At 46.8% G+C, this 23,531-nt stretch overlaps 1 protein-coding gene across 3 annotated transcripts in view; it reads right to left on the bottom strand.

Annotated features, from left to right (window-relative positions):
* RAB11FIP3 (RAB11 family interacting protein 3) overlaps nucleotides 1–23,531 on the bottom strand; it is a 76,242-nt gene that overhangs the window by 36,278 nt on the left and 16,433 nt on the right. For all 3 annotated transcript variants that reach the window (XM_083152902.1, XM_083152900.1, XM_083152901.1), the window contains one exon: nucleotides 3,106–3,199. In XM_083152902.1, the coding sequence (XP_083009028.1) occupies nucleotides 3,106–3,199 (94 nt within the window). The remainder of the gene's footprint in view (nucleotides 1–3,105; nucleotides 3,200–23,531) is intronic.

The raw sequence follows: 23,531 nt of genomic DNA, 5'->3' as shown, positions 1-23,531 counted from the left end.
CGGCGCGGGGCGACGGAGGGTTGCGATAGAAGCCCATTGGCTTCTATGGGGCATCACCAGATTTTTCTGGCGATGCCCCCCGCCGCGGTAACCCGGCGGGGGATGCTTACAGCATCCCAAAATGCGGTAAAAACCCAGATAACGGGGTTTTTACCGCATTTTTAGCTTAGAGAATCTCCCCCTGTGTTTGAAAAAAGTCAGTAAGGAGGAGATTGGCTAGACGTTAAACTCCCACTCTTGCATTTATCTCTTGTTACGGCTTAATACCCGCCCTTTATAACTGACTTTTTATAATCTTAATACAGTTATCACTACACGGTCCCCATTTTAAACTGTTCTACTTAATTAATACTCCATATTTCTGTTCAGTTTCTGAATGCACACATTGGCCGATATCCAATTACCCGCGTTTGCCAGGGGGCTATCCAATTAGCCCCGTTAAACTAATCTGGCTGGCAAATTTAAATCCCCAAAGCAGCCCTGCTGCAGTGGCCAAAAACACACAGGTGAAAATGTGGTCATTACTGGCCGATCTAATTGGATAGCCTGGGAATTTTTTTTCCACTACCGATGTCTTGTCAGATGTTATTGGATTCCCCCCCTTCAGTCATCTACAGTTTGCAGATGAAGCCATTTTGTGGGCTAAGCCAAAATCCAGCCTATCAATTCACTGCCAACTGAGGCAGGTTGTGAGGTCACTAGCTTCTAGTGAACCGCTAGGCTGCATTCTTGAGAAAGGCTGTAAAGCCCACAAAATGGCTGCCTACCTACATTGCACATAATACGTTAAAAAGATTACACTGGTTATACTCGAAGCATCAAAAAGAGTTATATAAGGTCATAGAAGGAAAAAACTCATTAGAATTTTACACATAAGTTGTTTTGGAAGCTACGATCAAATAGATACTTATATAAACCACTTCCTTTCCTGTGTAACTTTCCAGATGCAAATTTAGAGGACTAATGGATTTCTGGCTAACCTTGTATTTACAGGAACGACTGTTCGGAATAAGCAAATATCTCTGTCCATAGAATATTAGAATGGAAATATATACACATGCCCATTATTATAATGAAGTGTAATGAAACAAAAAGGCTAGCAAAAGGGTAAATGGCTATTTTGCCCTGTGTTGAACCACAAACACATTTTCCATTGTGTCTATATGGCCTATATGTGTACAATGGAGGGAATTCAATTGTCTTTCCCTGCAGACACCACTAGATGTCACCTGACCGAGAAATTTAATTGTTGTTTCGTTCACATCCTGGCAAGCGGAAATGTGAATAAAGTGAGCAGTTTGGGTGTCCAGACAGCCCCTCCCGCGTCGAGCCCAGCACTTGTTTTGGGCTCAACAGTTTTACGCATAAACATACATTTTTTATTTTTTTTTATATTGCCACCCGATCTCCAGTCAGTTTAAATGAGAGATGTGGGTGCAATAAAACAATGGAATTTCCGCCAATGTGTAAAATAAACAAATAAAATAATAAAAAAATGGAAAATTTAAACAATTGAAAATTTTTTTTTTTTTTAATTCAAAAGAATAAAGCAATTTTAATATGGTTGTAATCAATTATCCCCATAATGAGATGAACATAACAGAACTTATATTCTCATTCAAAGGCATGGGAAAGTCTTTAATAAGGGGTTATCACCGGCATTAACAGTGACAACTGGATTTATTGGGTAAAATGTGCCCTATCACTTGCAAAACCACCTATTTTCACAAGCAATATAGATTTTCTATAGGGACTCCTATCCGACGCTCACGGGACCGCGCATCGCATCGTATGGAAAATACAACGATGTGGCAATTTTCAGATGATATATCGGCCCGAAACATCAAAATCGGATGAAATCGTTCTAGTGTATGGGGGCCTTAAGATTTGTCTGTCCAATCTGAGAATCGAACATTTATTTATTTCAGCAGTTGGTGGAGTATTTGCTTTATTTACTGCCATGCCAGTGTATGAGTATAAGCATATTTGCAGCAGAAGATTATATTGAAATAAGTATTAGGGTGGCACAAGAGGGGAGAGGGTCCTACTATTGAGGGGTTGGGATCATTGGGTCTACAGCAAGTTGGTCAACAGTCATTAAGTTGACACCGTCAGGTCGACATGGGGAAAGGTCGACATGGGACAAGATCGACATGGGTCTAGGTCGACACAAGCATTAGGTCGACAGTGTCTAGGTTGACATGGGGTTTTTCAATGTTTTTGACTCGAATGTCGACATGGACACAGTTTCCAGTGCACCGCTTCGCTCGCAATGCTTCGGGAAGAAGGTCGTCCACTATTGTTCGACAGGCCATAGGTCCAAACATTAAAAATGTTGGCATGGCTTAGGAAGGCAGTGTTGAAAATAAATAAGTCAACATGGAAAAGGTTGACATGAGTTTTTCACAATTTTGTTGTCTATGACGACATGGATAACGTATAAGTTGTACCGCTTCACTCACACTATTATATTCTCCCGCTGTGTCCACTTGGATAGAAATTAATGAAAATACTCCGGTTTTAGAAAAACAAATGCGAAAAACTCGCCCCAAGGCACGTTGACATTTTCCATGTGTCGACATATGGCCTGTAGACCTATTTATTGTCGACCAAATCCCGACACGAATGGGAGAGTGGAACAGAAGGTTAGGACGAGAGTTGGCTGGGTTTGGTGAAGTAGGTCTTAAAAGCCCGTTTGAAGTTTTGTATTGAAGTGGAGAGTCTGAGGGAGAGAGGTGGAGAATTCCAGAGAAAGGGAGCAGCACGTGGAAAGTCTTGGGAGGTAGGAGTGTAATGTAGCATGTATCACAGGATCACAACTAGAATAATGGGTGCTGGATTCAACTCATAGGAATCCGATACACAAAAGGTCGACACAAGCAAACTGTCAACACACTACACTAATTACAGATCCATGTACTCCGGTCTCAACGTTGACACCCCAAAAACGTATGTCGACCTATTGCATGTCGACTTTTTGGTGTTGACCTATGGACACGCCCATTTAATGGAATTCTGTAAACAAACTGTTCCTGTTGAAAATTCATAGCAGAGTAGATGATAGGAAACCAATAATCCATCAGACTACATCATATCAAAACTTACCTTCATTCTGGATTTCAGAGATGCCCCGATAGAAGTCACGGAAATTTATAACCCCCAGGCCAGCTGGATCCAGATAACCAGTGAGGTATTTCACCTGCCGGGCAATGAAAGGCAGCATTAATCACATGAGAACCAAATCTGACGGGGAAATGCTGTAGCCGCCCTCAACAAGTATAACATGTGGGTCCAAATATGATACGTGGTATTACAGATATCAGGGCATGGCAATACAACAAAACATGAATTATTTTATTATACCCAAACCTGTATCCAATCAGAGACTGAATACTATAAATAACACACAATACAGCTTCCTATATATTTCCCTTGAATTTACACAGTTCCTAGGTTTGTTTCTTCAAGCTGTTAATTCAAGCACACCGTGTTGCGAGACTACCATAGTAACCACAGGCACATGATAGTGAGCAGAGAGGCCTCCTCAAGCATGTGATGTCATGATATCACAGCAGGAGGAACCAGGAAACTCTCCCTAGTTTGCAGGGTATTGTTTTAGGCATCCATATTGAATTCCGGTGCCACAGGTGCAGCAGCTGTACCGGCTTAGTTACGCCCCGGTTCTGTGTACTATATATATCCTCCCTTAAATCATCACATGCCACACAGGGGGCGGGACATATTAAAGAAAAAGGTGGTAAAAACCCTGTTTTATGGGTTTTTGACACATTTTCAAATGTACTAAAACCCCTTCCGGCGAGGCTGCGCTTCGGGGGGGTTACGCCAGTACATGTGATAAGCATCGCGACGATGGGCAGAGGGATGTACCAAGGGGCGGTGGTACATCCTGACGCCCATCGTACTGACATAAGTGATGAGCAAGGCTCTCCCAATAAGAGTTGCCCTGCTATCCCCGCGGCTGCATGGACTTCCGGGAGTCCCCCTGTGTACACGCAGAGATTCTGGCGGCCGTGAGGCATACTGGGAGTGATCCGTGTTGGATCCCTTACACAGCAGTGCTGCGTAGATGAACCATCAGCTTCTATGGGGTCATAGAAGGGTTACAGCTGGTGTAACCCACTTCAGCAAAGCTCCGCTAGGAGGGGCGCTAGTACATTTAAAAATGCGGTAAAAACACAGAACACAGGGTTTTTACCGCATTTTTTCATTAGTACATCCTGCCCAGAGTGTGATTGGCAACCTTACTTGGTCTCCCTACCAGAGACATTTTGAAAAGGAGATAATGATCTGTATAAAAAGGACATCTATGCTTAAGTTTTTTTTTTTAAATATACCTAAAAAGGCTATGTGTAATTTCTGCTTTAACGGAACGGGCACTGCAACATGAAACATCCCCTATTGCAATCTGCACCCCCTCAGCTGTAGTGCTGAAACTTCCTGCCTGCTAAATATAGAACCAAATGGATTAAACCTGCATTGAGTATGTATAAAAAAAAAATACATCTGTAACCAACTGAGCCCACAGTACTGAACAGAGAACTGACCCAGTTAACTCTTTATTCCTTCAGCTGGAAGCCATTCAGACTAAACAATGTCTATTAGAGGACGACCCTGGTCCACCTGCCCAGCAAGACTCCAAACACTTCCTGACCGCTCCCCCCAGGAAGATCAGCCCCTGCACCTCCCTTCCCTAAGCCCTATGCCTTCCGCCCACCACACACATCATTAACTCTACGCCTGCTGCAGAGCAGGCGATGATCAGAATACGGGGTGCAGCAGCGGTGCGGCAGCAGTGCAAAGAGGCAATTACAGTGTGAGTTCTTACGCACCATGTAATAAGCTCACACAGACTCACGCCCTCCCACGCACACACAGCCTGTGATTATGCCAGTGCTGACATCACTTAACATATCCTAGCCTGGTACCAAAGCAACAGTGCCCAGGCAGAGGGAAAATACTGTACATGCACTATTCCCCATATACGTGCAGAAATATTCAGTGTACACTCAGGTCTTCATGAGATTTGCAGGTAGGGGTCATAGGGTTAACTGCATAAAGGTTGACATGGCTTAGGTCGACACATAAAATAGGTCGACAAGGCACAAGGTCAATACTGGTAAGGTTGTTAGTCAAAAGGTCGACATGAGTTTTTCATGTGTTATTTATTTTTTATTGTCGACATGTCGACATGGACACGGTCTAAGTATTCATACCTCAATCACTACAACGTGATACGGTCATTGGGTCTACAACAACTAGGTCGACAAGCATTAGGTCGACAGGCAGCAAGGTCGACATGGGTATAGGTCGACACAAGCATTACGTCAACAGTCAAAAGGTCGACATAGGGTTTTTCACTGTTTTTTTGAGCCGACCTGTGCAGACAGGCGGTATTTCATGCCCTACCATCCACTAGGGCGTGGTGGGAGAATAAAATAGTGTGCGGTGCACTTCAAACTGTGTCCATGTCGACAGGGTTGACATTCGGGTTTAAAAACCAGTGAAAAACCCCATGTCAACCTTTTGACTGTCGACCTAATGCTTGTGTCGGCCTAATGTCAGGTTAACCTAGACCATGTCGACCTAGACCCATGTCAACCTAGTTGTTGTAGATAGACCAAACCATCCCAACCCACTACAACTGCATCAGTGCATTATATTGGTTCCGGTTGTTAGGTCGACAGTGCCGAAGTTGAAAATGAAAAGGTTGACCACTATTGGTCAACAAGAAGAAGGTCGACATGGTCAAGGTCCACATAAGCAATAGGTTGATATGGCAATGGTGGACACATAAAACAGTTGACATGAGTTCTTCACATATTCTGAGAATGGTGCACTGAGCGAAGCGTGCCATGCAGGGGTACGCATTACACTAATTGGGGGTTCATGTCACCAGATGTTGACCTAGTGCATGACGAACTTCCATGTGTCGACCATGCATGGTCTGCCTAATGACTGTTGACAGTGAAAATGGCGACATGAAAAAGTTCAACATGCGCCTAACCTCCCCTACACATACTATACCCAACATCCTTTTAGTGCCTAACCCCAACTTCCCACTAATGCTAATGTCAACACTCTGACAATGTCGACAGTCTGAGAACATCAATACATTGCCTCCTGACCATAACAATACTGTCAAAGTGAATTTTTATGTCAAATAATGGATTTTCTTATCACTTTAAATCATGGGTCCTCAAACTGCGGCCCTCCAGATGTTGTGAAACTACAATTCCCAGCATGCCTTGCCACAGTTTTAACACTCCCTTATAGGAAAACTGTGGCAAGGCATGCTGGGATTTGTAGTTTCACCACATCTGGAGGGCCACAGTTTGAGGACCCATGCTTTAAATACACCCACCCCTGTGACCTTCAGTTAATGAATTTAACATCATTACACAGGATAATAGCAGAATGGGAGAATCTAAAGAACAGGTAGGCAGACAACAAGGCGGTCACAGCAATGAGCATTTTAGGGATATATTGATGAGCCTGGCGATCTGTCACTGACCTAGTCCTGTCACAGATATGTGCATTAGAAAATCAGTGTCTTTATCCCACACAGCGCTGCAGCCTAGCAACACAGCTGCAGCTGTATGCCGACACCTCCCGTGTGACATCAGCCGCTCCTCGCTGCACCGTGTCACTGGTATCCGACATTCGGAAGAAGCATGCTCTGTCATCAGGATGCCAAATATAAATAACAAAACCTAATCATTTTCAGGAATACCAATCCCCATTAGAACAGACCTTATTGTGGGGCAATACATGTAAATAAAATCTAAGCTATTGACATTGGTCACCAAAACCGGTACGCAGCTGACAGCCCTATCCAAAACCAATTTCGGTTAAATCAATAGCATGCAATCCCAGACAGACAGCAATGTGTAAATCCGTCAGACCAGCCGGGATTGATGATGAAGACTCCAAGAAGAAGTGACTATTATGCTCTGTTCCACACTACGGGAACGTATATAAAATTTGTTGGGCGGTAAGGATGGGGTCAGGAATATTTCACTACAAAAAGACGGTTGTAAAAGGGAGAGCAGAATAAGACTGGTTGCCATGGGTTACAGAACATTATTCCTGTCCGCCCATTATTACAGACACTGCTGCCAGGATCAACAAGGATCACAACCTTCCCTTTCCTTCACTGCTTCAACTAGACAGGTCCTACAACTGTATCATTTTTATATGGATTTTGCATTCTCCTACTTTTAGACCTCCCCCAGGGTACCTCTATGAGGAAGTGCAAGAGGCAAGCGAGCGTAATTGGCGTAAGGACCCCATTATTATGCTGCATGAGGAGGGTCCATGATGACTGGATAGATGCAGCCAGGTGTAGGATTATGTAATTCCTGTCATCCAGCCCTTTCCCTGCCATCTTCAAATGTATAAAGATACAGAAGTGCGGACTTGTTTTCAGGGAGGAACAGTGGCGCATCCGGGGGGGGGGGGGGGGGGGGGGATCTCGCTGCTGAAGGACTAAATAGAAAAATTAGTAGTCTTCTGTTTTCCCCATACAGTCAGTCAACCTGTTTATGTAGATGAGACTTATACCATATGCTGGGATGACATTAACAATGATTTTTAAATGGACGATACAGACACTGCAGCTGTACTCCTGGGTGACAGTTTTGATATGAGGGTTACCTTTCGTTATACACTGCTCACAGTCAGCGCCACCCTCTCACATAAGCAGTGACAAGCCAGCTGCAGCTCATACCACAAGTCAAATGCGCCAAGATCTTAGCTTATAAATCAAGTGTTCCGTCAATATCAGCAAGGGCTGTAGGATGACTTCATCTTTTAGGTTACCTCAGCACACCTCAAAAAATAAATAAAAGCAAAGCCTGGGTTATAGACCATACCCCTACCTGAGCGCACACATAATAATACAGTGCTGATGGGGGCGCGTTGGCGCCTACGGTCAATGAGGTATGCCGCACTATTAATAAAAAGAGGCCCATTGCTTGAAAACCTCTGGGTGAATCAGGAACATGCACAGCCTGCAGATTGCCTGTAATAATGTACATGTAATTGTGTCAGGTCTTGTAATGGGGTGTGGTACAGAGGTCCGACAGTCGGGATCTCGACAGTAATTAGCCTGGCGTCGGGATCCCGAATGACAGCATGGTGAGCGCAACTAAGCCACTTGCGGGCTCGCTGCGGACAGGGTGGCGAGCGTCGCCCTCTATGGGGGTCGTGGACCCCCACGAGGGAAAAGAGCAGGTGGTCGTCGGGAACCCGGCTGTCTTCGTTTTGACAGTCGGGATCCCCACTGTCAGGACCCTTGTAATGAACCGTTCCAAAAACCCTAGTGACGTCTAGCCGCGCTTACTATTAATCAGATACAACCCACTCTGCAGCATACCTCCCAACATGACCCTCTCCAGGAGGGACATAATGCTCTGTTTCAGGACTTCCCTCTGAAGTTAGAACAACGGAATGGCTGCATAGGCATGCAGTGGCTTAAACAGTCAAAGCTGTGTGTGTACCTGTAGTTTGCATGTGACTCGGAGTGACCAATAAGGGCATAGGTGAAAGCAAGTTAGCTGAGGTAATACTGCAGGAGTGGGAGGAGTCTGCCTCTTCTTCCTGTGAAGTTTAAGGTGAGTAGCTGTGTCCCTGCGCTCTGCTCTTGCAGCTTGTGATTTTAGTGTTTTGAGGAAAAAATTCGCTTCTCAGCACAGCTAGGTAGCGTTGCTCATTTGTTTAGTGGTGGTGCTAGAAATTTTTTCTCTCACAAGAATGCCCAGAACCACCCCCCAGCGTCCGAGGCGCTCCACCAGGCCCCCAGCTAGGTTTCTGGAAGATGGCGCTGACCGCGCTGAGCTGGACTTACCCAGTCTCACCGTCCAGCCCCCGGTGCTTGTTGCTGCTCCCAGGGTGGTCCGGGCGGCTGTGGTAGCTGCTAGAGCTGGGCGCGCTGCCCGCGCTGGTACGGCTCGGGGAGCTGCTGCTGCTAGGCCTGTGACGCCGGTTATTGCAGCCGGGCGGGGGAGGATGATGTCACGCGGTGGGCGCTCGTCCCTAGGACGCGCTCGCCGCGGAGGGACTGTGGAAGGCAGCGGCGGGTCTCCGCTGGTGTCCTCTGTCTCCGGGCGGCGGCCATTAGCTGCTGGGGCTTCAGCAAGGAGCAACAGACGGCCCGGAATGGCGGCGAGGCCCGGGCAGCTGAGGGGGCGGGGCGGGGGTGCTGCGCTAGGCAGAGGCAGAGCTGGCAGGCTTAGCAGAGGTCTGCACACTGATTTACAGGGGGATGCTGTGTTAATTGACCCTGTGCCTGATCCTGAGACTCCCATGTATGGTTATATACCATCTTGGGAAGGTCAGGACACAGTTAATGAAATGGAGGGCGGTGAGCCGGCAGCAGCTGCTGCCAGGATTGCAGCTGGTAGGAGGCGGTCGTCCCGGGGAGGCCACCATGGGGCTGCTACTGCACCCAGGGGGGCTGGCAGGGATGCTCCGCACGCCCCAGCTTTTGACCCGGCACTGTTGTCTGCGGCACTGTCCTCTGTGGCAGGCGCGCTGGCCCCGTTGGTGGACGGGGTGCCCGGCGGAGAAAGTAGTTCTGGCAGGAGAGGTCGCAGGTCAGGGAGAGTGAGTAGGGAACCTATCCCAGGGTGCGCGGAGTTTGTGAGGGCTTTTGGGGGGCCCAGTGGCTCCGCATTCCAACCAGAGGTGGAAGAAGAGCATTTTAATGTCCCGTTAGCTGGGACTAGACGTAGAGCAGCGCAGGTCCCTAGGCCCCCTCCCAATGTTTCTGCAGGTGCAGATGAGGTCCCGGAGGACATGGAAGGTGACGATTGGTATGAAGATATGCCAGATGTGGAGGATGATGACGACGACGATGAGACTTGGGTCGAAAAGGCGGAGTCGTCAGGTGAGAATACCTCAAAGGAGGATAATACGTCACTTGAGGGTTCCAGTTCTGATGGTTCAGGTTCATCTCATTACTCGTCCTCCTCTTCCTCCTCCTCGGTTGGGGGTTCTGACACAGGCAGCAAGGCTAAGGCACGTAAGAGGGCAGCCAAATATGCCAAGAAGGAGGCGAGTAAGCACACCCGCAGCAGTAAACGTAAGCGGGCGGTCGCAGTCTCACGAAGGGAGAGAAAGAGGAGGAACTTGCCGGGTGTCGTGCATTGTGACTATACTCGGGTTCTCAGAGGCCTGAGGGAGAGTTGTAGGTCCAAGATTAAGAAGGGTGATTTTGTGGACCTATTTGGTCTGACAGATGAATCCAAAAAGGCCTATAAAGCGGCTAAGGGAAAAGGGGGCATAGGAGCCGAAGCATACAGATCATATGATAACTGGCTGGCAGGATTCTGCGTTTTCGCAGCCTGTTACTTGGAGGATAGGCCCGAGGAGCATATGAATATTATTAGATATATTCATATGGTCCATGACATGTACAGAAGGTACGGGGGTGTAGCATGGAGAAATTATGATGACCAGTTCAGGCGGAAGCAGGACTGCTTGCATGTGATTGACTTCGGGTGCAAGGATGTTGAGGTTTGGATGGAGGTAGCAAGGACTCATGCGGAGGGCTTGGAGTCGGTTCGCACAGCTGCCCCCCTTCCTTCCGCACCCCAACAGCCACAGCGGGCCATTACTGACAGTGTTTCGCAGAAACGTTTTACACCTGGGGGTAGGTCATTCACCCCGGGCACAGCTAGAGGTAAATGCTATGCCTTTAATAATTCTTCTTGTAACTTGGGCAACCGTTGTAGGTACAAGCACGTTTGTATAAATTGTTCAGGCAATCACCCGGCATCTGGTTGCTTTCGGGGAGGCCGCCCCGGCAGAGGGGCGGCTACCTCGGCGGCCTCTAGAAACCCCACTCCAGGCCCCGCTCGCTAGAGCATTCACCCCGGTGCAGGTGGCAGCCATGGGACCATGGCTGCAGTTGTACCCTGATAGAGAGGTTGCTGAGTTTTTGTACAAAGGTTTTAGCGAAGGTTTTCACCTACCTATACGGGGTGAGGTTGTTGGAGGAGCTTACAGAAATTTGTTATCCGCTCGTTCATTTGCTTCAGTTCTAAAGGAGAAGGTTGTGAAGGAAGTTCAGTTGGGTCGCATGGCAGGGCCTTTTTCGGAGCCTCCACTTCCAGACCTGGTTATCTCACCGGTGGGGGTGGTGCCGAAAAAGGCTCCAGGTAAATTCAGATTGATCCAGCACCTGTCTTATCCTGCAGGTTTGTCGGTAAACGACGCCATCCCTGAGGAATGCTGTTCGGTTGCGTACCAGTCATTTGATGATGCACTGGCAATGGTGCAGGCATTCGGGAGGGAAGCACTGATGGCCAAGATTGACGTGGAGTCAGCTTTCCGTCTCTTGCCTCTGCACCCTGAAGCATTTAAGTACATGGGCTTCCGCATTGGGAACGAATACTTTATCGACAAGTGCTTGCCGATGGGGTGTTCGGTTTCTTGTGCCTTTTTTGAGAAGTTCAGTACTTTTCTTCATTGGTGTGTAGAGAGGTCGGCTGGTGTAGTGGGCATTGCCCACTACCTCGACGACTTCCTTTGTGTCGGTCCGTCAAACACGGACCAATGCATGGAGTTGCTGGCAACCGTCCGTGCTCTCTTCGGTCAGTTTGGGGTCCCAATCGCCGAGGAGAAAACGGAGGGTCCAGTCACTTGCTTGTCATTTCTGGGGATCCAGATTGACTCGAGCTCGGGATGTTGCAGTTTACCTCAGGATAAGGTGGCTAAGCTGAAGTAGACGATCACAGCCTTTCAGTCTGCGCGGAAGGTAACACTGCGCCAGGCTCAATCACTCTTGGGCCAGCTTAACTTTGCCTGTCGTGTGATCCCTATGGGTAGGTTGTTCTGTCGCAGGTTGGAGCGTGCAACCGCGGGAGTGGCCAGACCTCACCATTTTGTGCGTCTGTCTGCCGAAATTCGGCGGGACCTTGTAGTATGGTCCTCCTTCTTGGAGGATTTCAATGGGGTTCGCATATGGCTAGCTCCCGTGGTTGACAGCTCCAGACTGCAGCTTTACACGGACGCGGCGGGATCTACTGGTTTTGGTTGTTACCTCGACGGCAGTTGGTGTGCGCAGGCTTGGCCAGATAGCTGGGTGCAGGAAGGCCTCATTAGGGATATGTTGCTTCTTGAGCTATTTCCCATTATGGTGGCAATGGAAATCTGGGGCTCCCATTTGGCAAACCGCAACGTGCTGTTTTGGTGTGACAACTATAGCGCAGTGCACGCGATTAACAACCAAAAGGCAAAGTCACTGTTGGTACTAAGGGTTTTGTCGCAGCTATACTTACAGTGCTTGCGGTTTAATATACTGTTCAAGGCTAAGCATGTTCCTGGCGTGAAGAATGATGTGGCTGATGCGTTGTCGCGATTCCAATGGGAGCGTTTTAGATCGTTGGCTCCGGGTGCTGATACTATCGGGGTTTCGTGCCCACTTTATGTTTGGCAGGTCATCAGGCCGGAATGGAGGGGTTAGCCGAACTGTCGTTGGCGCCGGCTACGCTTAGATCTTACCGCCAGGCTTGGTCGGAATGGGAAAAATTTTCCGGAGGGTCAGCGCAGCCAGGTAGGCAGGGGCAGCAGCTCTTGTTATCTTTCCTCTGGTCAATCTACAAGTCAGGCAAATCCAGGGCGCTAGCTGTTCGGTATCTAGCAGTCATATCCTTCTTTGCGCAGCTAAAGGGACTTAGCGATTTTACTAAGGGTTTTTTAGTGCGGAAAGCTATGAAGGGATGGCTGCGGACTGCTCCCCCTGCTCCCGACTGTAGGCGCCCGATAGACAGCACCATGCTTCCTCCTTTGTTAGGTTTGGTATCCAACCATGCAGACTCAGAGTTTGAGTCTTTGTTGTTTAGATTAGCCTTTTCCATGGCGTTTCATGGAGCTCTGAGGGTTTTGGAGTTAGTTGCCCCCTCCAAACATAAGAATGCGACCTTGCTGGCGTCAGATATTCGCATTGATGATCAGGCGCTTTGGTGCAGAATCAGGCGGTCAAAGACAGATCAGCTAGCTAAAGGTACATGGGTGCCAATGTCCCCCGTTTCGCCAGCATCAGTTTGCCCGGTCACGCTGGCCGGTCAGTATGCCCTAGTGAGACCAGAAGTTGGTGGGTCTTGGCTGCTGCATTATAATGGGTTGCCCTTAACAAGGTACCAATTTACCTGGATGATGCGGCGTTGTCTGAGCGATATGGGTCTGGCACCGGAGGAGTTTGGCACCCATTCCTTCAGGATAGGCGCGGCTACATCAGCAGCTAGGGCAGGCTGGCCAGTTCAGGAGATAAAGACCCTAGGTAGATGGCGCTCTGCTAGCTACAAGAAATACATCAGACCGCATCTTTTGTCCTGATTTATCTGTGAATGTTTGGTTTCCAGTTGTTTGGTTGTACTCCTATGTTACCCCATACCACCTGTTTCCTACTCGGGGATTAGCCACGCTCTGTTGTTGGGCCAGCGTCCGGAGTTTTCACGCTTTTTCGCCTGACCTGACGGACTGAATTCGGCTCAATCATAATTCGGCTAATTAGGCACCAATTAAGAGTCCCTCAGCAGGTTCAGACGTTTTTTCCTCCGGCCGAGTAATCCCCTGTTTACCTATATTCCCGTCCATTACCCTTACCTCCCCTGGTTTGTCATCTTACCTTTTGTGTCTAGGAGTGGCTTCAATTGGCATTGAAGCATTATCAAGCACCAAATTTGTGCATCATTATAAATTTTTTCTTTTTGGCAGATCCTCCTATTAATATGATTATACCGGTCCTTATTAAGCAAAGACTAATCCCACTTCATTCATTCTCTTCCCCAGGTGTGGGCTTCGACAACCTAAAGGTGTGGGTAGTAGGTCATTCTTTCATATTTTGGTCAGCAAAATTGATGGCTTCAGGGTGTGGTCCTGTATTTGAAGGTTGCCATCTTGTGCGTTGGCTTGGAGTTCGAGGTATGTCCTGGCGCAAGCTAAGGTCATTTCTTCTCGATAATGTGAGGTCGTATGGCTTACCTGAGGTGTTGGTCATACATTTGGGAGGAAACGACCTCGGGAAAATTTCCCAGTTGGAGCTGAGGGCCATGATATTGGAGGATCTGGCGGCCATAAAGGGAGAATGGCCTGCATGTAAGTTGATCTGGTCATTTATTGTCCCACGCCTGTCCTGGAGGGATGCTAGGGATTGTAAAGCTATAGATGAGGCTAGGAAAAAACTGAACACTGCAGTTGCTCGTTGGGTTCTGCAGGCTGGTGGTGCTGTGGTCCCACACGAGCGCATTCGATATAGGTTCCACCAGCTGTACAGACCCGATGGGGTTCACCTCACGAGGGCCGGATTATTCTTCTTTGTGGAGGATCTGTTGACAGTAGTTGCCTCATTACGTTAGTTTGGTGGCGGGCGGAGCCTCCGGCGTCGGAGTCTCCGCTTTGGCGGGAAAGAACGGCAATTTCATAGATTTGAAGGCTTGATGTAAGTTATGTTTACTGCAGATTTGGCTTGTTTTCGGTGCGCTCGCCTCTCATTGGCTTAGGCCTTCGCTGGACCACCCGCTCGGGAGCTGCGACCCCACCCGGCTGGGTGGGGAGTCAATGGTAGGTTGAGTGGAGACCGCTGTTTGATGAGTTTGCTGAATCATGCAGAATAGTTTTGGGGTGGGCTTAGTTTTAGTGCCGTTCTTTCTGGCCACCAAAAATTTAATTAAATTAAAAATAAAATAAAATAAAATAAAAATTAAATAATTAAACAAAACTAAAAATGAGCTTAAAATCCTTTTAAATAAATTTCAGCTGACATTATTCTGCCAAACCTATGTCTCCGAGTCTTTATTTCAGGTGTCTCAATTTATTGTGTCAAGTTATTATTATCTTAATGCACACTAGGGTCACACATCAGCTGTTAGAGTGTTTAGAACAACGGAATGGCTGCATAGGCATGCAGTGGCTTAAACAGTCAAAGCTGTGTGTGTACCTGTAGTTTGCATGTGACTCGGAGTGACCAATAAGGGCATAGGTGAAAGCAAGTTAGCTGAGGTAATACTGCAGGAGTGGGAGGAGTCTGCCTCTTCTTCCTGTGAAGTTTCCCACCCTCCCTTCCCTATTATATCAATGTGTTTTTTGGGTGGGTTTTCTGGTTTATCTAAGCGCGTTGGCTGAAGGCGGGAAAGAACGGCAATTTCATAGATTTGAAGGCTTGATGTAAGTTATGTTTACTGCAGATTTGGCTTGTTTTCGGTGCGCTCGCCTCTCATTGGCTTAGGCCTTCGCTGGACCACCCGCTCGGGAGCTGCGACCCCACCCGGCTGGGTGGGGAGTCAATGGTAGGTTGAGTGGAGACCGCTGTTTGATGAGTTTGCTGAATCATGCAGAATAGTTTTGGGGTGGGCTTAGTTTTAGTGCCGTTCTTTCTGGCCACCAAAAATTTAATTAAATTAAAAATAAAATAAAATAAAATAAAAATTAAATAATTAAACAAAACTAAAAATTAGCTTAAAATCCTTTTAAATAAATTTCAGCTGACATTATTCTGCCAAACCTATGTCTCCGAGTCTTTATTTCAGGTGTCTCAATTTATTGTGTCAAGTTATTATTATCTTAATGCACACTAGGGTCACACATCAGCTGTTAGAGTGTTTATGACTACCACCACCTGTGGTGCAGCACCGTTCTTGTCCATTTAACCTGTTTGTCACAGGTGAAGGCCATCATAAATTAAGGGGGAAGTCCAGGAACAGAGCATTGTGCCCCTCCTGGAGAGGGTCATGTTGAGAGGTATTCTGCGGTAGGTGGCTGCAAAAAGTTATTTACCTATTCTCAGATGATGGTTTGATCATTTATAACGGTGCGCTAATCTCTGCTTCCAAAGTGCTGGATATATCGGCCAATTGCAGCAGCGCGAACTCTGTCCTTTCTGGAAATAGGCTTCCAGGCGCATGAAGTGGAATACTGGTCTATTGCTTACCCAGCATTTTTTTATTGCTAAAAAAACACGGGAAGGCCAACATTGCACAATACGACCAAAACCACCACAGTGGTGTAGAAATTGGTTTGTGAAATGCTGCTGCTGTAAATCCCCTCAGCTTTTCAGTATTTTCTTCTCAATTGCTTCCTTCATTGGGATTAAAATTCCAGACTTAGAAAAAAAAAGGTATACAGAGAACCATCTCGGGTGACATCACCTCTGGAAAATAACCCTATATTTGCAATTTTAGAAACTCTTTATTTAGGTCATCTACAGAATCTGAGTTGTTCTGCAGACTATGGGTGCGAAAAGTGATAAAAAGCATACCTTCCAACTGTGCCGATTACAGCAGGACATTCCCGCTATTTGGAGACTATCCCGCTGTCATTCCTGCGTGCTGGAGGGGGGGGGGGGGCAGTTGGCGGGGACCTGGAGATCAATTGATGCTCTGCATTGGTGATCGCTGCGCACAGCACCTCTTCAGTGAAGGGTGGGAGTGCAAGGAGGGGGCTGTCCAGTTTCTAGGGGAGCGCTGGGCAGGTCCCCCGAATATGCTTAAAACTGGGCCCATGCCCCTTTAGCCATGGCCATGCCCACCCATGTCTTAGCTCCACCCATGGGGCCGGCTGCATCTTCCATGACCATTTGAAGCCGATTGGCTCCATTTTATCACGTGTGTGTGTGTTTGTGTATATATATATATATATATATATATATATATATATATATATATATATATATATATATATATATATTCCAATGTCCAAATTTGTGTTGTGAATTTTTCCAGTGAAAACTTAACAGATCTATTCTAGTTTTTCTTCTCTAATCGTTTCCTTCTTTAGGATGTTTATCTTCTTTCCAGCGTTTACATTTTATTTTGTACATTTTTTATGAGGGTGAATATTTATTAGGTCTTAATATTTTTGAATAAAAGGACTTTTCTTTCCTTGCAAACCGATGAATGAGGACTGATTTTTATTATATAAATTTCTTTGGCCTTTGGAAATAGTAGCTTCTGGGGTAAATCACTAACACAATGCTAAATAATGCACGGGTGGATTTCTCCTCCACGGATTTATACGTGCGTTCATTATTATCAGCGCAATATGCTGCGAGCAATGCCCACAGACACAGGTGCAGCAGAATCAGGGTGCAAGTGGGTGTCAGGAGACATACTCCTCCCTGCACGTTGCACGGTATCTCCGACTGCTTCCACAGCGAACAGCGGAATGCATTACTGTACGAAGCCACCAATAAGGGACAACGGCTAACAATGGAGGGTGATGTGCTGGTGACAATCCCTGACTCCGTCCGCTGCCCACATAGCGCTGGGTGCATGACACCAGTATGTGCAGTGACACAATAGCGTGGTAATCAGATAGTCCCTAGCCGGAGTCTCATTACCTCCCATATAAACCCTCTGGGCATTAGACACGCAAGATTGATACCCAATGGAGAAAGGTAGAGATGGAGCATGACTTCCCACAAGAGCAGTGCACCAGCTGAGTTACAGTCCCTTCCACACTAATGCAGCAGAACACAGCCACTTGCCAGTGTATTCCTAAATCAAAAACCCTCTCTGAAGACACATTGAGGATTCCCAAAGGAAGGGGTCTATTGATGTTCTAATAATCCTACTCTTGAGCCTTATTAACATATTGTTATTCCTTCCCAGGCCGAGGTAAAAATATCAAACATTCTAAAGCGGACAAGAGGTTGCCCATAGCAACCAGAATTAAAATATCATTTAGTACAATCTATAAAATAAGAATCTGATTCACTGCTATGGGAAACTTCTCTGCCAATCCGGTGTAGAACAGTGGTTCTCAAACTCGGTCCTCACGGCCCCACACAGTTCAAGGTTTCCAGGTCACCCAACAGGTGCATCCATTACTGACTGACAGATTTTAAAAGATCCACAGGTGGAGCTAATTATTTCACTTGATTCTGTGAGGTGAACTGCAAAACATGCACTGTGTGGGGACCGACTTTGAGAACCTGTGGTCTAGAAAGCTCTCCTAAATGAGAATGGGGCCCGGTAAACCAGATCACAGGGACGGGCCCCTGTCTCTGCCGGGACATACATTTGTCAGAAAGGATTGCATATTGCAATGCCAATAGGTTGCGTTTAAGGTCCATACACACTGGACGACTATGCCCAGCGTGTATAGACAGCGATGATCGGGTTCATCGCTGGGTGGAAAGCTGCTCAGTGCATACACACTGAGCGGCTTTCCTCCTCCCCGGCGCTGACGGAGGGGAGAGGACGGCTTTGCATAGCGCAGCGCTATGCAAAGCCGTCCTCAAAGCCACTCATCTGCTGGTATTACCAACAGATGAACGGCTTTCCCAGCGATGATGCGGGAGCGCGCAGCAGCACTCTCCACTCATTGCTGGAGCATACACACTGGGCGGCTCTGAGCTGAAAGCCACTCAAATATGCTGTTTTGAGCGACTTTCAGCTCAAAGTCGCTCAGTGTGTATGGGCCTTAACTCTGGTTCACTCGCAATGGCAAATTCCTTCTCAAATGGACAAAACCATGTGCAATGCAGGGGGGGAGGGGGGGCAAGGCAGATGTAACGTGTGCAGAGAGAATTAGATTTGGGTGGGGTTTTACTTCAAAGTGAGATCTATATTGCAGTGTAAAAATAAAGCAGACAGTATTTTCCCTGCACAGAAACAAAATAACCCACCCAAATCTAAATCGCTCACGTGTTACATCTGCCCCACCTGCAGTGTGCATGGTTTTGTCCATTTGAGAAGGAATTTAGGTACTTGTTTCCTAGCACGGCGCCTACGATATTCAGTCGTATGGCATCGTATACATTGTATAACATCGCATGCCATATGCCCGCATGCGATTTTAAAATTGTATAAGCACCCTAATGGGTTTTTTCAATGTTAAATGGTCCCCCTTTACGATTTTAAAATTGTATAAGCACCCTAATGGGTTTTTTCAATGTTAAATGGTCCCCCTTTACGATTTTAATCTGTATAAGCACCCTAATGGCTGCTTACAATGTTAATTGCACCCCCACTATCAATGCCAACCCGAAGAGTGGCGAGCGCAGCGAGCCCGCGAGGGGTGTCGGTACACGTCCTTCGACCTTTTCATACCCCCACAATCCACGTCGGCGTGGAGTTGACTTCATATAGTGTGGCGAGCGCAGCGAGCCACAAGCGTGGCGAGCACAGCGATGGGACGCATATTACTTTACATGTATTCCGCGTCCGCTCACCACGCTTCGGGCTCGCCACACTATATAAAATCAACTCCACGCCGACGTGGATAGTGGGGGTATGAAAAGGTCGGAGGACGCGTACCGCTGCGCTCGCCACGCTTCGGGTTGGCGTTGATAGTGGGGGTGCTTTTGACATCGTAAGCACCCATTACGGTGCTTATACAATTAATAATCTTATAGGGGGGGCATTTACCATTGAAAGCACCCATTAGGGTGCTTATACAATTTTAAAATCGCATTGCATTGTATGGCATTGTATAAATTGGCATTGTATAAATTGGCATTTTGTATGGCATACAAAATTGTATAACATCGGGTGCCATCGCGTCGCATCGCATACCATTGTAAGGATTATGGTATACGATGCGATGGGCGCCGTGCTAGGAAACAAGTACCGGAATTTGCCTTTACGAGTGAAACAGAATAGGGGCCAAGGTCAACAAGTTTTTCACGTTTCTTTGGTGTCCATGTTGACACCAGAACAAACGTTTCCCTCATTTAGTATACTGTCACAGAGGTACTCACTGGATCCAACGAAATTGCAGGGTGCATTCACAAAATGGCAACGATCCATTTTGTTTTAATGCTCCAAACCCCCATATAATAAATCTAATGGATGTATAGTAATATCATCATTTGTCCTGACACAGTGCGGTATGGAACCCATTTTGCTCTGTCAGGTTCCACTACAGCTTAGCAGCACATTCCCAGGTGCACTGGGAACAATTAAATAAAAAGCTCGTCACATACAAAGATGCCACAGGTAATATAATAGAGCAAGGAAAAATAGGTTGTTCTATGATGTAACCTTTACACAGCAGGTCTCTGAAGGTTTCTCAGGTGTCAACTTCCTGCTTTTGTCAAATATTGACCATGTCGACCTAGACATGCACTAATCCACACCCAGCAATCCTCTGGTGGGAAAATGGACTCAAAAGGACAAAATGTACCAGTCTAATTACTCCATGGGCCAACATGTTATTCAATTGCGCAGACTATGCCATTTGAAAAATTTAAAATTTAACTTCTAAATATTTTATTTGAGGGTGGGCAGCGCAGGCTCCCCCTCCCGCCCACAAAGAAAGCTTTTTACACAGAAGAATGCAGAACTCAGCACACAGTTCCGTCATCACAAAACAAAAAGCTTCTGTCCCACACAAAAGGTTAATCTAAAAAGAGTTAAACCTCTATGACATTTGCATTGAAAAACTGAAACCCGCTGCACTATACTCCTGGCACACAGGCCTTTGTCTCAGGCAATGGGTATTTTTTTTTATTTTAGAATCAGACACTGTATCTGTGACTTGTTCACCTGCGTAGATGGGAAGACAAATACCTGTCCCCATTGACACCGGCTCAGACTGAATATCAAACAATGCCTCTCACTTTCAGTACAATATTTACTGCACCATCCAATTAGGTCCCAGGTACATGTCACACCATACTGCCATCGGTATTTGGTGACCCCAGCAGTCCCCCTCATGTAACCTGAAAGTCACTGAACCACCACGGACACCCTGCAGAACTTACATTTAGCTGTACCTCACACTCTACCGTAGGCCTCAATCTTGACGTGTTTTTTGAATAAACAAATCTTTCAGGAGTTTGTGTTAGATTCCTGAGAGGTCTGCTATTCGTTCCCACAGTCTACAAGGAAACTGCGTTACAGCTGCATACAGATTCCACAATATTCCACATAGCAATCAGATATTAGCTATGATTTCTGCAAATGCGCTCGATACACGATCGTTGGAATCTAGTTGCTATAGCCAACACCTCCATTAAATATCCAGTAGTATGAGATGCAATGATAAAGATAAACATTGGGATCCATGATTGCTTGCAACAGCCCCTTAAAAGAAAATGAACGGCAGGGTTAAACCTGGGTACACACTACGGCGACCTCTGCCCGATACGTCGTTTCCAGTCAAATCGGAACAACATATCGGCCGGATTGTTCAGTGTATACGGACAATCTGTGTGTTCCTGTGGTTGTTAGAAAATCTTCCAGTCAGCCGCGCTGCACGGCCAACTGTATGATACAGTTGTACTGCAAACTGTATTGCAAACTGCGCCAATCATTGTAATGAAATGAAGCAAGCATCGCTCAGTGTGTATACCCCCGAGCGACGGCAATGCATGGCCCTGCACTATAAATCTAGTTAGATTGCCAGTGTTCTCATCAGAGAACACTAGTCAGCACAGATCGGTCAGCACACATCGCATGTGTGCCAGCTATGTGTGCTGAGCAATCTGTGCTTAAGCACATGCTCAGCACGGGTCATTGTCGTCCTGTGTGTACACACAGGGCTTCTGTGCAGAGCAATGCCAGATCGCTCAGCACACAGTGCTGCACAGCAATGTGTCACCACAATGTTGGTCGACACCAATAGGTCGGCATGCATTTAGGTCGACATGCAGGAAGGTCGACATGGTCATTAGGTCGACATGGGTTAGGTCGACAGTAAAAAATGTCGACATGGGATTTTCCGCTTTTTTGGGGGGGCCCGAATGTCGACATCCCCTCGCATGGCTTGTTGCGCTCTCCATGCTTCAGGCTGCGCTCGGCACACTATTTTATTCCCCCACCATTACCTAGCGGATGGTAGGGCATGAAATACCACCTGTCAGCACATGTCGACTGAAAAAAAAAGTGAAAAACCCCATGTCGACCCTTTGACTGTTGACCTAACCCATGTAGACATAATGACCCTGTTGACCTTCCTGCATGTCGACCCATTGACCGTATCCTGTCAGCGCTAGGTGCTGAGCGATCTGTCAGGGCCAGGGCTCTCCGGTGAGAACACTGTCCGTGACTGGCAATCTGACTAGATTTATCCGTCGTGAAGGATCTTAACCGCTCAGCAATAGCGATGCGCGGGGCCACGCATCACTATCGCCATGGCCCCCACACACAGAGTGATGCAAGGAAATTTTTTAAGCGATCTAGTCAGAACGCTTAGGAAATGGACTTAAATCACCCCATGTGTAGGCCCCTTTAGTCTGAAATTGTAGAATTTATAGCAAATTTTCTAACTGATATGCAGAACAATTTTGCAAACGGTTTGGTTGGATTCCCCGGCCTGGGCTCTCGTTTCAGAAAGAATTAAGAAAGTCAATTTTTTTCACCAAACTGCTTTGACCAGAATGGAGGTGACTATATACCTGTTATAATGCAAAACGGTCTTTAGCCCTAAATTCTGCCTGGCTCTTGGGATTATTACATTTTTGCATGCGCAGAACAGCAGCGGTGATCGCTGTAGTTTATTGCAAAACAAATTATTGTTTGGAGAGCGTTGATAATGGATTACTGTAATGGATATTAGCTACTTGGCAAACATGTCAGGCAACATTCACAGAATGATATCTTTAGGACAGCCAATCACCAATCCGGCTGATTAATCTGCATCATTATGGTCAGACTCTCTCCCAGCACACAAAACAAATAATGTACAACACATCTCTCCTTGCTGTGACACCCAGATACATATTACAGTATATAATGAAGCAGGCCTGGTATTGTGGTGTCATTGTTATGATGCTTAAAGCACATATAGCTTTTGTGACATCTTATTATGAATATTATGCCAAAGGTTGTGTATTACAGTAGGGAATAATTTATAGGACATTACATTACTATATATGTCCACCATGCTCTAGTCCAGTCCTCTGAGGTAATTTGCCATTTTAGGGGGATAATTATTATGGATGTTCATTGGTGAAGTGCGACAGTTATCCTCAGCACCGTAGGGAAAGGTATTTGATTTACTGAACAGCTTGGCAGCCATATTTGCCCAACATTAATGAACTCTGGGAAAGGCCAGTGATGTCACTGCAGCTTAATCGACTGAAGCTTCATCTTTATTTTGCACCTGTCCAGGGGAGGTCTGACCTTTATACTGTATGCCTCTTTTCCGCCATTATCCCATCCCAGACACTTTATTGTCATCATTCTGCAATGACAGAATTCATGTTTTCTCTCCCTCCCCAGTTGTGTTAAGCTAACATGAAATCACCACACTTATTGCAGTGAGGTGGTGACTCATATCACTTTGCTTTTATCTGCGACCAATTATTGAAGTGCCTGGCTGGTGATACGACACTGGGGGAGGATATGGGGCGAGATTCTCTATTACAGAAATGCGGTAAAAACCCCGTTATCGGGGTTTTTACCGCATTTCTGTATTCTCTAACCTCCCTCCGCAGTGTCACCGCTGCGGAGGGAATCGCCAGCAAAAGCTGGCGGTTCCCAGCAGAAGCCTATGGGCTTCTTACCGCAGCGCTGTGTGAGGGATCCGTCACGGATCCCTCCCAGCATGCCCTGCGGCCGGCG

Source organism: Crinia signifera, chromosome 7, assembly GCF_055691185.1.
Source record: "Crinia signifera chromosome 7, ASM5569118v1, whole genome shotgun sequence".
Lineage (NCBI taxonomy): Eukaryota > Metazoa > Chordata > Amphibia > Anura > Myobatrachidae > Crinia > Crinia signifera.
This window is presented reverse-complemented; position numbering and strand designations above follow the sequence as displayed.